This window comes from Rhamphochromis sp. 'chilingali' (genome assembly GCF_963969265.1).
Source record: "Rhamphochromis sp. 'chilingali' genome assembly, chromosome: 7".
NCBI lineage: Eukaryota > Metazoa > Chordata > Actinopteri > Cichliformes > Cichlidae > Rhamphochromis > Rhamphochromis sp. 'chilingali'.
Window position 1 is genome coordinate 30491326 of NC_137934.1, and position 15914 is coordinate 30507239.

Below are 15914 nucleotides of genomic sequence, written 5' to 3' on the forward strand. Positions count from 1 at the left end.
ACTCATCAGTTACAACAATTAAAAGACTGGTATGTGTTAATTATCTTGTTTGTTGAAGTAGAAGTTTTGAATTTCTGCATTTCCCATTCCTCATGAAAGTCTAAAGCAACTGCAACATAATTCAATCACATGAAATGAATCTTAAATTCCTTTTATGTCCAGTTTTGACACTGCTGCGGCAGGTGGTTAAAATGACCCCCATGGTGGTTCCAGTGGGTTCTAGTGCTAAATGGCAACAGTTTTCCCACCCACTTCTACCTGTGTTTTCATGAAAATGAACCTTGTAATGCAGAAGCAATACAAAGGAAGGTTTGTTGGACATAGTTTGATGTTTGCAATGAGAAAACAATCCTTGTCTGTCTGTCTGTCTGTCGTAGTATTAACACAAAAATTACTCAATTCACTGAACTGAATTCATATTTTTATACCCAAATTTGATATAAAAAATGAAATCATTCAACTGGTGATTTTTTTTTATCTGTTGAAAGTAAATAACTGTAATTTGACAGGTTTATCACAAAATGATGATGTACTTTAGTATTGTTTCTCATTGTTTGCAAAACTTGAAAATTCATGAATAACAACACTAATTGTAGTTTAGCATCAGAAATATTATTTTGATTAAAGAACTTACTCATGCTAATGGATGAACCATTACAGACACGAGAAATATTATTTTGGTAATTACCAAGTGTGTTATTTTAGTGCAGCTTTGGCATAAATCTTACATTGGGTGGGGCTCTAATACATTTTTAGGCACTATATATAAGAGGAGTCTGATTTAGCTCCAAGTATGCAGCAGAAGTGAAATAATGTTCCAAGTTGAGAAGGAGAGAGAGTGATCTACTGAGAGCACAAGTGTTCTAGCCTTAGATTATAGTATAACCATGTCAGTTTACTGTCATTGTGATTTGACTGATGGATAAAAACTGAACTAGATAGAAGCTTTAATAATGTGTAAAGTTAAATATGTCCCTATATAACTCATAACAAGCACACAAAGATACCTTGATTGCAGTGGAGGCGATCTGGATGTGGTGCAGCTTGCGCAGAGTGCTCTCCCTGTCGATGAAGTAGGAGGCAGCCAGCTGGTGCAGAGCTTCCAGAGTCACAGTGGAAGAGTTGCCCGAGTAATCGCTCACCTCTGCTTTCTTACTCAGTTTTCGCTTATCCACAAATATGGTTAAGGCCTCTTCTCCTGCAATTAAAAGATAATCAAATTTAATTGTTTTCAAATGGCGCTCGGAGTTTTAGAAAAGGGAATAGAGAGTTCACATTGCTTATTGAAATTAAGGCCCTTCAATTTTTTTTTTTAACATAAAGTCAGGGTCAGTAGCTCTGACCCTGACTTGTTTGGGTTTTTTTTTTTAGTTGCTTTTCTTTATCGTGGAGCTCAGATCTTTTCACTTGCATTTTGTCATACCTGACCAAAGCTCATTATGCATGTTAATAGATTTTTTTTAATTAACTGAAAAAAGAAAATTTCCCATAAAGTATTTTGAGGGATTTTTAGCCTTCATTAGGACAGGACAGGCTCGGTAGACAGAAAGAACACACATCCACCAGGTGAGCTAAACCAGCACCACTAAACAACCTAAAGTTGACATTATTTGAAATTTTGAAAAGGGGAAAATGTCAGCAGCATTTGAAGCATATAGAACTAGAATGTTATAGATGTTTTCCCGCATAATGTTACATAGGTGGTCTTTAAAAGACACTTAGAACATGAAATAAATAAATGCATTCTAGGATTCAACTTTTCCCGAAGGCATTTATTTCTAGTGTCACAATATTTTGCAGCAGAGCTTCAAAATGAGACCTTCCCCAAACCTCTCTGTTGCCTCTAATAACCTCTGTGTAAAGAACTCTGGACAAATATTATCAAAAACACCAAGAATAAATGATTGTTTGAATAAAATCCACCCAGTGCTGCCTTTCTTCAAGCGCATGTAAGCTAAAGCAAGCATGCCTGCAAATACAGATGAAGATCATGTGCAAGCTCTTCCACATATGTAGCTAAATGCATTAAGTGTCACTGAGGTCAACTACTTCATTCAAACTTTAGGAGCTGATCTTGTACCTCAGCTAATCCTTTCATGATTGCTTTATTAGCTAGCATTGATGCAAATGGTCTTTCAATTGATAGGGTACTTTAAAACCTGCTGAGAGATACATGCACCAAACTCCAGGTGGTTGTGAGCACAGCGACAGCAGGCGCCTCTGAAGCATAAAGACACTTGACCATAATTAGGATAAGTCACGTCACCCCGAATCAGACGGCACTGATCACTGCAATCAGGACTTCATAAGTCTAGGAGCTGTGATGCAGCACACTTGGAGCTCTGAGAGTTCCCAAGACACTGCACATCATATTTCTCATCATAATGCAGTGCTAATGCTTCAGGGCCATTTTCTGCCCACTGCCTTTCTTACTCAGCTGCTGAAGGGCAAGCTCTTAATATTGCAATCTATTTATTAATTTCATTAAGTCCATATGTTTCCGAACACAGAGGCTATCCATTCAGAACCACAGAGGCATATCACTGGCAAAGATCCAAGGCAAACTCCTCATTCTCCTCTCTTCATACCACTCAGTCCTGGCTGAGAGCCAGAGTGCAGGGCTGCATCAGCTCTGGTAGCTGGGAGGGTTGCATTTTATGCATCTACTCACAACAGCGACCTTTTCAAAGCCAGGAGTTGCGTCTAAAGTAATTGACATGTGTTGTTTTGTAAAAAGCAAATGTGCTTTTCAAGACTTGCCCGGGACTCTCCAGCATCTTAAATGACTTTTTTTTTTTTCGTCTCTTGAGTCAGAGAACTATTAGTGCTTATCCATTCATCAGCCGGTAGAAAATCAAAAGTACCGTGGCTGTGACTGGGAGTGGGAGTGGCAGGTTCACGATACACAGGCTTTTACATGTATTCATACATCTCTGGAGACCAATTTTCTGAGCTGCTAGTGGCATATAATTCCACTGTGATGTGTTTTTCGGTTACTCTGAGTGTATTGCATTATTATGTCCCGTCCATCTGTTTTCCATACAGACCACCTGGAAAACCAAATTTTAAAAGCTTTTACCACAAATTGCATACTTTATTTAACCCCAGATCACCTGAGTGAGAACTAGTTCCTTAAAGCACATTTCCCTGTTTATTCTAAGCTGTAATATATGGGCTAAGTAGTTCTACGCTGGAGTAGCAACATTGCTCTTTTATTTCTATTAGTCATTTGCAGGTGCTGACCTGGGACCAAAGTCTTTTTGCATCATTCATTATTTAGCTCTGAAAGCATGTCAGAGATATGAAAATCAGGATCAGAGCTGTGAGTTGAGCAAAACTGCCTAGCTGAATATCTAAATAGGTAGTTACTGCTGATAAGATCTGCCAGCAACAGATTTCATAGAAGAACGCTTACCAAAAACTGTAATTTCATCTGTTAAATCTGTTTTGCTCCAGTGTGTCATTTTGACCCTTCAACTTCAATTTTATTTCTTATTTTGTCTGAAGTTCATGGCAAAAATGGAAATGTGCACATACACATAGTTTCAACAGTTCTTCCAAAGTGTGATCTAATCTAAAAACAGCAGCTACATGGTGGTCCTGAACTGCCCGAGGAAACAACAGTGAATCGTAAAACAATCGATAGAGGATGGTTAATAATTGTTACCTCCCAGGGTAGCTGACAACAGGAAGTGAGTCCCATACTTCCTGATCAGGCTGTCAGTGATCATCTGGGTGGTGGGCCTGCGGCCCAAGAGTCGGATGTTCCTGATGAACTCAGGAGTAAGAGGTAACGGAGACTCCAGAAAATCTCTCCTTTCCACCGCCAAGTTGTTCACCTTCCATCTTCCAAACTCCCTGGAAAATGAGAAGTGATTATTATTAATATCCACTAGATTAGGGTTTCTAAGTGATAAGAGAAAATAAGATTACCTGAAAACAAATGAAAACAAGATTTGCGCAACTTTAGACTTATAGCAAACAGCTTGTAGTTCTGAAGCAGACGTGCTCACTGGTTCACACCGATTAACAGATGAAAATAATGTGCCAAGATATGCAGAAATGCACCAGCAAAGAAGAAGACAGCAGCTTAGCAAAGAGAAAGAAAAAAGCACATATAGAAGAGTATAGACAGATTATATTTTGTTGATTAACACTACATGTAAAAGTAATCTTCATTTAAAAGAAAAGTTCACGTGACTTTCAATCATTTATGCAGCTAAAATATGTCATAATCACTTATTACAGGTTCTTTAGTATTTTCTCTGTATTCTGGCCTTTTTACATAATGGCAAATTGAATTGCTTTGATTTGAACTGTTGCTACACTTAGCAATGTGATATATGGAAACTTCATGCTATAAAACTCCTTGAAAAGCCTTCAGTTGATCCAAAACGTCACAGCAACATTATAGAATAAACAATTAGGAGTGGAAAAACATGGCTTAAAGTAGTCATTATGGCATCACTTCTTCTAAGGTAAAAGAGTTGACCACGTTTGCATATTAGAGATACAGTGACATCATACAGATAGATCTTCTGCCTAAAACTGAGCTGAATAAATTACACGAAGAGACAGAAACAGCAAAGACAGAGAAATAGTGAAAGAAAGAGTAGTGCATTGCATTTACGTTATTATGTTGTGTGCTATGACAGTGTTCAAAACCTCTCAACCATGCTGACGCAGCCTGAATTAAGGTGCAGCTCAGAGAAAGAGTGAGAAACAAAAGAATGAATGAATTCACAAGAATTTCTTTAGAAATAACATCCAGAGAAAAATCTGCTATCAACTGAAACCACGACTGCCACATGGGATAAAAATGTGCTCCAACTACGCAGCTTCCAGCTGTTTTCTTTAATAACCCTATCATTACAGAGATATACATCAAAATGGACAAGGTACAAGGCAGTAAAAGAAACAATAATGGATGTTTTCTATATTGAAAAAGAAAACAAAGTGAGATGAGCCTAAAGAAAAGACTCTGAGCCTTTGTTACGTCTTCAGATTCTTCCTCTCTGTCATTTCCTTCAAATTATTTTCACGTCAAGTGTAGCTTATGTGATGCATTTACTGTATATTAATACTTGTTATTTACTAGAATATGTATGAACATATTCGTGTAGGATTGCACTTGACAGACGATAATAATTCAAGAAAGAAAAATGAATAATACTATAAAGCAGAACCATCTTACCACCTCTCTCCTCCATACAGCCTATATGCTGCAGAGACTTCATCGACTTCCATGTGAAAACACAGCAAGGACATCACAAGAGGAAAAATAGATACCGTATGTCAAAGACAGCACGATAAACTGAAGCGGAGTGAGACGCAACCAACTAAAGGATACAGATGTTCAATCAATAAAGACCAACCTTGCACCCTGCATGCATTTTCCAAGTATTTGTGTGCAACATTTGCCCGAGGCACAGCTCTTTGTACTGGGATTCCATTTGGCAGTGCTTTGACTTCACACAAAGTTATTCTGTTACCATAAAGTTCAAGGATGATAAATTTCCACATGAAGCGTCCTTCACACATAGTACTGTTTACGTTAGTTGCACTTACACACTTTTCTCAACAGAGTGAGCCTCAGTGAATCAAATGTAGCCTCTTGTGTGCTTTGTTTGTCTAGCATGTGGCAAAAAAGTACTGGCTGAGAACACTGTGTTGTGAGAAGAGAACTTCGCATGGTATCCTTCGTGTAAAAAGATCTCCTTGGAGTTTTGCTATAATGCATTTTAATTTTGCTACCCAATATATTTGTTTTGATTAAGAACCAAGTCATAACAAAACATAAAGTGATAATAATCATGCATTTTATTTTAGGCACCTTTCAAAGTACTCACGGTCACCTTGTATAGAAGTGTAAAAAGCAGTAAGAATAAAGAAATATATCAATCAAGTCACTAAAGCACATACAAATGCAGTATGTAAAATTTGTAATCCACTATTTCTTTTTTCCCCCCTCATCAACATGATGGCAACTGCCAAAACTGAAATACAAATGTCGGCTGCCAATATCAGTCTAACTGATAGCACAAAGTTTTTCTTATCAGTGTGGTTTTGACCCAAGACACTATTTACTGCTTTGAAAAAGCCTCACAAATGTGAAGTTAATCACCAAAGAAACCAAAGAGATAAAACTAAATAACTTCTGAGGCTCCTCACAGGCTTGTGCTCTGACATAAAAAGCCCAAAGCCTACAATACACAACATTCACGGCTCGTAAACTAAAGCATGGCACAGGAAATGACTGAAAAGCTGACTGCACACATGGGTGAACAACAAATAAAAAACTTTGCTTATACGCACTCATTCACCATATATTGACTCGGTCTTTTGATCAAAGTATCAATAGAAAAGTGTGTCTGCGGGTTCACGCTCTCAAACCTATAGGGTACTGTTGCAACATATGCTGTGTACCCACTGAGCTCAGGTGGAAGGTTTTTTATTTCAGTATCTCCAACAGGGAGAAAAAAGTCTGCTAACTTTGATAAAAGCACTGCTACTTGCAGACTTTCAGGCAAGGCTTCAAGTTGTACTCTGACCATTGCTACCCTGCTGTCATAACAAACAGGATAAGAGAACCCGTGGCCTAACTCCATGCGACTAAGGTAGCCGAAGATCAAAACACAGGGTCACTATACAGGAAAGAAGCGCTTAGAAGTGAGTGCTGAGCTCAGGGATTCCTAATCTGTATCGATGTTTAAAGGCCCAAAAGATATAACACGAGGGTGGCAACAGTTACTTCAACCAACTTCAGTATCTATGCTGGTGCTGCTCACATTAAATTTTCTGGGACTTCATGAAAATTATTATTATTTCTTTCCACCTACCAATCAGATTTTGTAAAATTTAGATGATAATCTTAGTTACCTTTCATTTTGTGTTGGGATTTTTTAAGAGAACTGCTTATAAAATCCACTGACAACTCAACAAGCTAAATGTTGAAAAAGGTGTTACTATAAAATCTATCCAACAATACCTGACAGCTGTTTTGTTAGCTGTTGTTGATTTGATTTTGCTGTTATGTTGTTCTTCTTTTATTGTGGAAACTGTCTAATCAGAGAGATTAAACTGCAGTGGATGCTCCTTCATTGTTTTCTTTAAAAGCAGTGGCAGTTGTGGGGTTAACATCAACAGCAACATGCATGACTTTTTGAATGAATTTACCAGTCGATCTACGTCCCTACCCTCACCTATAGTGACCGAAAGAACGAAATCGCGGATACCAGCGGCGGAAATGGGCTTCCTCCGAAGGGTGGCTGGCCTCTCCCTTAGAGATAGGGTGAGAAGTATGGCCATCCGGGAAGGGCTCAGAGTAGAGCCGCTGCTCCTTCACATCGAAAGGAGCCAGTTGAGATGGTCAAGGCATCTGACAAGGATACCTCCTGGGCGCCTCCTGGGTCAGGTGTTCTGGGCATGTCCCACCTGGAGGAGGCACCAGAGCAGACCCAGGACACGCTGAAGAGATTATATCTCTCGGCTGGCCTGGGAACGCCTTGGTGGTCCCCAAAACAAGCTGGAGGAGGCTGCTTAGGCTGCTGCAACTGTGACCCAGCCCCGGATAAGCGGAAGAAAATGGATGGATGGATGCTTTTTCTTGTTCAATTGCTGTCCACCCCACATTAATATATTTTTCCATAACTTCACAAAATCAATATTACTTTAATTTACTTTATCTTTTACTTTCTGTTTATGACAAACAAATCAGCTTCAGGAAGCAGAGCAGCATTTTGACATTTTCAATTTGAAGGCTTTTTAAAAAAAACAAAAACTTTTTTCTGTTACAGTTTTCCTGACAGTTAGATTAAGTATAAAACACAGATATTTAATTTATGATTGGACTTGTATTAATATTATCATGACATAGATAAAAAAAGAACAGATAAACATGAAAAAGACATCCCGCCTACAGAGAAATAACCTAGTTTGCCATTTTGCTAAATGAAGGCTGTTTCCTTTTTAAAGCCGTTCAATGTTTTTGATGTTTAAAAAAAATGTAAAACTTAGTTATTAAGCCAAGAACTGCTGAAGATAGATTTTTTTCGCTCTTTCCTTGCAAATCTACATTGCAATGAATTTCTAAAGAGACATTTATGAAGTCACAGACAGATATCACAGCTGTAATTATAACAGATAGACTATGATTACTTTGAAATTTCTCTTGGAGGGTACCAGAGTGTGGTGCCAATTTCTGCTTGGCGCTGCTCCCAATTTACTCACATAATCACGCTCATGTGAGAAGAAAGTAACGGGAAAAATGTTCTTCAAAAAAACCCTTCTGCCTGTTTTGGAGAGCACTCTATTCATTTAAAACTTTTTTATGATGGGTTACATCCTGATGCAGCGTGAGCATCAAAAGCACAAATGAGCCATGCAGAAATGAATGCGACTGTCCCGAGTGATGGATTATTTTTGTCAGACTTCACTGTGTGGCAGGAAATAACAAACATTTAGTAAATGTTTGTGAGCTGCATTGTCCAATCAGTCAAATGTTGCACTTTTCTGTCTTCTGAGTAAAAGCTTGACTGCTGTAATCAGAATGGGTTGAACAACCTTGGCTGCAGATGATGGATGGAGGGAGTGTGGCCTTTTGAAAGGGTATATATCACATTAAACCAGGAGTAATGAGGAAAGCTCCAACACACAGATGTTTAAATGATACAAAGAGTAAATCGCCAAGAACTCAGGCTGCTGCATACAAAAGTTAGAGCAAGCTGGTGACACAGATTATAAACAACACATATCATTTTCCTTTTCTGTTATAGAACTATAAAGCGAGACTGATTCGCACAAAATTAAGCAGAAATTGAGGGCAGTGTGCGAAGTAAACATAATGATGTTAAATGGATATGTGGTACCAGTTGACCTTTTTGCTGACACTGTAGTATTCAGACAAAGGCTTTGACTAATCTCTTGCTCAGATATATCTAGTGTAGCTATTAATCTTCACCTCATTTCATGCCGTACAAATAAATGACCTCTTCAAATGGGACACTATGTCTCTTGAGTTCCACTTTGCAGTGTGAAAGCACTACTTCAAAGCCACAGCACGTTCTGTGGGACCAAAAAAAAAGAGAAATAGAAAGGGGGGAGGCGGGGGGAGTTACAGGTACAGGAAGAGTATTCGAAAATCCCCCGCTGTTATTCGTTTCTTCAGTTATCGTTGACTGTGATAAGCTAGGCCTGTCTTATCTTAAACCCCCAATAGGCCAAATGGTTCATCCTGCAGGGAAAGGATAAAATGAAATGGGTTTCACTACAGAGTTGATTTTAGGGGCTGCAGTCCTCTCTACACCCAGCTAAGTCATTATTATTATCAATTTCATTTCTTCTTTTTGCAGGGGTACATCAGTTTCATCAGTTTCAACTCTCTTAACACCATTACTGCCAAGTTGTTGATTTTTTTTTCCTCCTTTCAAACGCCAAAAGGTCCTGTTTCAGCTGGACCATCTCTGCATTCTGATGTTCGTATGGATACCGTAGATCTTCAGTGATATGGCGATGAAACATTGTCCGGTTGTAGATGATATTGTTAGCTGCTGTGGAAAGGCTGTGAGTTAAGTGTTGCTTTAATTTTTTTCTCATTGTCATTCCTTTAGTGCCATCATGACTTTGACGTTTACAGTTTCGAGTGAAATATCTCTGTGACTTACAGCTGGCTTGTCAGATATTTTATTCAGATTGCTTGGTTCCAGCCGCAGTTTGTTTTAGGCTAATTTGCAATGAACACACAGCACTGTGGCACTTGACATGCGTTACACCTGCTAAATAGAAACGTAGGTTATTAGCATCAGCGCTGACATTACCATTTAGCTCAAAGCAGTGTGAGGACAGCACAGCCTCACCCAACCATTGCAGTCACAGCATCAGACTATAAGTCCTGTTGAAATAAATTCACCCTGATTGTGTTGCTATGTCACATTAAAGTTATGTTTTCTTGGATGCATTTAAAAAATTATAGAAGATAGTGAAGAGCCACAGTATCTTCTAATGTATTGATACAATAATCACAATACAACACTGTCTCACCTGTTTCTCTTTTGAATATTGGAAACTGTCCTCTATCATGTCAGGAGCTTTCACCACTAAGTGTTTTTGACCATTGTGCTACATTCCTTTGTGCTCGTCTGTTGCCTCGATAGCCTTAGTATGGTTAACAAAATGGACAGTGAGTCTGTCAGAAGATCACTGGCAGTAATCTGAATGTTCCTGACCATCGTTTTAGGGTAAAAGCCACTAAGATAACTTTATACAAGCCGCTACTGCCTTTGCACATGATATTTCTTTTACTTTAATCAGCATGCAGGATATGCATGCCTACAGTTAACCAATACTTGAGATCTTTTGTCCCTTCAGCTATTAGCTGTTTAAACTAGAAGAATCATTATTACTCTGCCTTCATATGAATATTATTCTCTCTTTTATCTCCACTGAGTGGGTAAGTGGAATAATTAAAGTGTGTTTTTTCTCAGGGCATGTGTACATTTCTGTTTTTGTTGATATTTTCTTTTTTTTGTTGTCTTTGTGTGAGGATATTTGATGAGGCAATCCAAAATGATATTTTGAGTTCATAAACATTCAGTCTACTCTGAAGTCCTGGATAAATATAAAGGACTCAACAACTGATGCACTTTTACTAAACTAAAATACTTCCATGTGTTGTTAATTTTGTACTGCTCAACTACAAATTAGAGGGATGATTGCACTCCAACTTCTAAACCACCCCAGACTTAAAAAGAACACAAAAATGTCAAATATCAGCTACACAAAACTGCAGTTCAGTAACATCCCTACCAGGTCTTACAATTAGGTAAATACAACCTGAGACGAACAGCCTAACATGACATATCACACCATGTCATTACTTCACACACACAAAAAAAAAAACACTAAGCCAAAATCCAGAAGCATTGTGTGAAGCTTAATATACCCCATCATTTAATAGTTTATAGAGGCACCTTCAGCAGCAATAGGTCTAGTAATAATAACTAATAACTGCAATAACGTTCCCATATGAATTTATCAGTTTCTCACAGTAGTGTGGAGTAATTTTGGGCCACTCATCTTTCAGTGTTAGGTTCTTTGAGGTGTGCAAGCATTCATTTATGCACAGCTCTCTTAAGAAACAGCCACAGCATTTCAATCAGTTTCAGGTCTTTACTTTGACCATTGCAGCACCTTGAATATTTTCTTTTTTGGTCATTCTATTGTAGGTTTGCTTTTTTTTTGACCAAGCTTTAGCTTTTAGAGAGTTGACCTTGTATTACATTAGACTACTGAATATTTTGGTTTACACTGTTGCCCCAATGACTGAAAGGTGCCAAGATCATGTGGTGTTTGGTTTTTGTCAAATGTTATACTGTGCATTTTAGCAAAACAGCTCCACTTTTGTCTCATCTTTTCGGAGGACATTGTTCTAGAAGCCTTGTGGTTTGTTAACAACTTAACATAAGCTGTGCTGCCAGTAAGAAGAGGCTTTTTAGTAAGAAGAGGCTTTCTCCTGCAACCCTTCCAAACAAGCCATACTTGTTCAGTCTTGTTCTAATATCACTGTCATAAACATGCTAACTGAGGTCTGCAGAGTCTGAGCTGTAGCTCTTGGGTTTTTGCAGTTTCTCTCAGCATTATAAAGTCTGACCTTGGGGTGAATTTGTTAGAATGTTCACTTCTGGGAAGATTGCCAACTGTTTTGAAAGTTTTCCACTTCTGGATAATCTTCCTCTCTATAGAATAATGGACTTCCAACTGTTTGAAAATGATCCTATATCCCTCGCCTTGATGGCCGGCGACAATTGCTTTTGTCTGTGGCATTGAGCTAACAAACACCTGAATACTCCAGACCAGGAAGCTGCCGAAAGGACCAGACTGTTTTTATTGTCCTGAAACATAAACCTTTAGGATTTAAGAAAGGTGGGCTTTTTTCATGAGTGTAAGTGGTTTTACAACCTTTAATCAGCATAATCAATTCAATCAATTCACAGTTAAATTGTAATTTTATTGAAATCTTAAAACACAAAAAATAACCGCATGGATTTTCTAGACGCAAGAGGTTCAGAGTAAGGCCAAATGCATGTCAGCACTCCTACCTTCACCCTGGTGAATTTGGCAGCTTTCCTCTTGGCAGTGTTCGCCATGAACAGGTGGCTAAGGCAGAAGGCCCACATTGTGTTTGCATTGGAAGCAGTGGGGATGCTCTCCAGTGAATCCCCAAAGCAAACAATCACACACACTTGCACACCCACAAAAACACAAAGCCTCTTTCATTTCCTTTGCAGAACTTGTTAAAAAATCTTTCAAATTCAATCAGTAAGAAAAGTGGGAAATTGAGTAGAGGCATAACGTGGTGTGAATTCATTACTCCATCACTGCTGAGCCAGCTCAAACACTGTAACTCGAGCCACCGATTCTGGTAATTCATCTTCTCCTGTCATTGAGCATTTATTAGGATTTAGCAGAAATCTGAACTACACATGTGGAAGAGCAGACCAGAAAATAATATTGTCACTTTCAATCACCTCTGCCCAGCAGTCGGCGCTAAGCAGCGTGTCTTTCAACTAAAAAAGGACTGTCAAAAATTATCACTGGCAACAAACACAAGCGAAAGCCACATTTACTTACGAATGTAGCACGATGGTGAAAAACACTTACTGGTGAAAGCTTCTCACATGATAGAGGACAGTTTCCAATATTCAAAAGAGAAACAGGTGAGACAGTGTTGTATTGTGATTAATGTATCAATACATTAGAAGATACTGTGGCTCTTCACTATCTTCTATAATTTTTTAAATGCATCCAAGAAAACATAACTTTAATGTGACATAGCAACACAATCAGGGTGAATTTATTTCAACAGGACTTATAGTCTGATGCTGTGACTGCAATGGTTGGGTGAGGCTGTGCTGTTCTCACACTGCTTTGAGCTAAATGGTAAGCCAGCTGTAAGTCACAGAGATATTTCACTCGAAACTGTAAACGTCAAAGTCATGATGGCACTAAAGGAATGACAATGACAATGAGAAAAAGAATTAAAGCAAATGAGCCTGTATTTTGTCCATTTACAGTGGGATCATTGTCTCTTTAATACTTTTACGATTTCTACTGATTTATATAATTGTGAAATGTTTTTTATTTCACTTCCAAAACAACCAAGTGCCAAGAGAGCAACACTTTTTCCAAGACAATCAAAGGGAAGAGTCTTTAAAGGCCTACTATTTATTATGGTTCTTTTACCAGATTATTTACCTCATGGGAGAACTTGGAGTTGTCAAAACCTCTAAGGGGATTTCAGGAGAGGAGATAAGACAGAGAACATCAGTTAGAATGTAGCAGTGGGATGTTGAGAAGCAGCGCTGAGGGAGTTTGCTCTAAAACACTCACCTCAACCCTCTTCAGAGCACCTGCAGTCTCCCTTGTGGTTTAGGAACTCTGCTGTTGTTCATTGTAGCTGAAGTGCCTCTTATATCAAACCGTAAGCCGCTTTGTTGTGATCAAGTTGAACACAAAGAATGGGTGCATCATAAGTACTCTGGCATGTTGAATAAATAAATTAGGAATAATTAGAAGAATCCCATTGTTTTAGTCTACTATTCGTTAATATACAGTGGCGCTCAAAGACACATTGATGCTATCTGTGCTCTAATTAATTCCACTGAAAACTGTTGTGGTAGTTTAATTATGTGTCCTTAATTTAAAGTGTGAAGCAATTATGTGTTGTTGGTGACTTCAATATCTATGTTGACAGCAGCTTTAGGAGTGGTAGACTAAATTGACTTCAGCATGTTGAAAGACTGGAGTTTATTTTTAAAGGTTTGATCTTATCTTTTAACATGTCACATTTACATGTTTCAGATTGCCTACTTTTTTATTAGACAAAGATACCCATAATAACCAAAAATGAAATTTTTAAATGATGATTCACTTATTACAGAAAAGAAAAAAAGCTTTCTAAATCTGTCTGAGCCTATATGAACAACAAAGGTTAATTTTGCATTAGCCAAAAATGTCTTGATGAGCCATGAGACATTTGGGAAAATTGTCTGTGGATTGATCACTCAAGAGTTGAGGTTTTTGGAAGGTTTGAGTCCTGTTACATCTAATCTCTGATATAAAACAAAAACACATAAACACACACATACATATAAAGAGAGAGCAGCAGACAGAAAGACAGACGAAAGAGAGGGAAGGTGATCCGGACTGGGATTGAGTTGGAGTTGCCAGATGGCAGAATAGGAGACAAACAGGAAAGTACCTGATATCCCACAGGCCAATGGGAACCATGATAAAGACACAAGAAGGTCAGCCAGCAAAACACCTCTAAAAAGGTAAGCCATCTCAACAATAAGAATAAGATCCAAGCCATCAATACATACACCCTACACTGCAAAAACTCAAAATCTTACCCAGTATATTTGTCTTATTTCTAGTCAGAATTATCTCATTACACTTAAAATAAGACAGTGAGCTACAGGGCAACATTTCAGTAAACTAAAGGAACTTGTTTCAAGACAGTGAATCTTAAAACTAGAGATTTTTCACTTGTTCCACTGGCAGATTTTTTTTTACTTAATACGAGGTATTTTAGCTTGAAATAAGTGAAAAAAATCTGCCAGTGGAACAAGTGAAAAATCTCTAATTTTCTCTAGTTTCAAGATTCACTGTCTTGAAACAAATTCCTTTAGCTTACTGAAATGTTGCCCTGTAGCTGACTGTGTCTTATTTTAAGTGTAATGAGATCATTTTGACTAGAAATAAGACAAATATACTTGGTAAGATTTTGATGTTTTGCAGTGTACCAGTCATCGGATACCTTGTTGGAATAACAAGCAGGCCACAGAAAGTCCAGGACCCTGAGGCTCTATGAGCAACAGAAAGAGGGAGTGCAAGGTTTAGTGAGTGTCAGCGTGACAATCAACAATCCGAAAAAATAGATCAGGAAGATGCCCCCTACCCTGAGATGAGCTGCTTCAAGAATGCCCAAGCTAGCTGAAGACAGACTGAGTGACCGATGCACCTGGGATGTACGATCAACAAATAGAGGAAGGGGCTGACATCAAGAAATCTTGCCAGTGGCTAGAAAAGGCCCACTTAAATGACAGCAGAGAGGCTCTGATTGTGGCAGCACAGAAACAGACCCATAGAGTCATAAGTCTATCACAGCTGAAATATGAGAAAGTTGATGTCTTAGAAGCAGGAAAACTGGGCAATCATACGAATTTGGGCAACTTTGACAAAAGCAAAAGCATGATGGCCAGACGACTGGCTCAGAGATTCTCCAAAATGGCAGCTCTTGTGGTGCATGCCTGGTCTGCAGTGGTCAGTATCTATCAAACGTGATCCAAAGAAGGAACAGTGACCAGTGACGGGGTCACGGGCGACCAAGGCTTATTAATGCACATGGGGAGTGTCACAGATGACCATTACCTTCATCAGCAACTCAGTGGGAAAGGAGAGGAGCTGTAGACCAACTCCAAGTCAGTGATCACCAAGTGCAAAAAAGATCAAAGTGATGCACTGTTCCCACTGCTGTTCTGCATAGGCCTTAATCCTCTAAACCAGCTCATCACAAAGAGTGGATATAATTACAAGTGGAATGATGATCAGCCACCACCTGCACATTGGAGACATCAAGTTAAGTCAAGAGTGACTAAAAAAATTTACTCACTGATCCACATCACCAGGATCCACAGCAAGGGAATCGGGATGTGTTGGAGTGAATAAATGTAGTTGAATGAAAAAAGAAAGGAATAACCCACACTGAAGGGGGACAAATGCTAGAAAATGAGGATGCAGGAAGGTCACCCAGCTCAGTAGTAAGAATAGAATAAAATAATAATAATAATAAAATAAAATAGAATACATACACTCTACTGGTCATCAGACACCCAGCTGGTATAATAAGCTGGGTA

At 38.6% G+C, this 15914-nt stretch overlaps 1 protein-coding gene across 3 annotated transcripts in view; it reads right to left on the reverse strand.

Moving 5' to 3' along the window:
* LOC308399183 (BMP/retinoic acid-inducible neural-specific protein 3-like) overlaps positions 1-15914 on the reverse strand; it is a 68210-nt gene that overhangs the window by 20173 nt on the left and 32123 nt on the right. For all 3 annotated transcript variants that reach the window (XR_013972084.1, XM_080886248.1, XM_080886249.1), the window contains exons 3-4: positions 3668-3858; positions 1008-1198 (exon numbers count right to left, since the gene is read on the reverse strand). Coding sequence is in view for 2 of the 3 variants with exons in the window: in XM_080886248.1 (XP_080742374.1) it covers positions 1008-1198; positions 3668-3858 (382 nt within the window). In the remaining variant the exon portion in view is untranslated. The remainder of the gene's footprint in view (positions 1-1007; positions 1199-3667; positions 3859-15914) is intronic.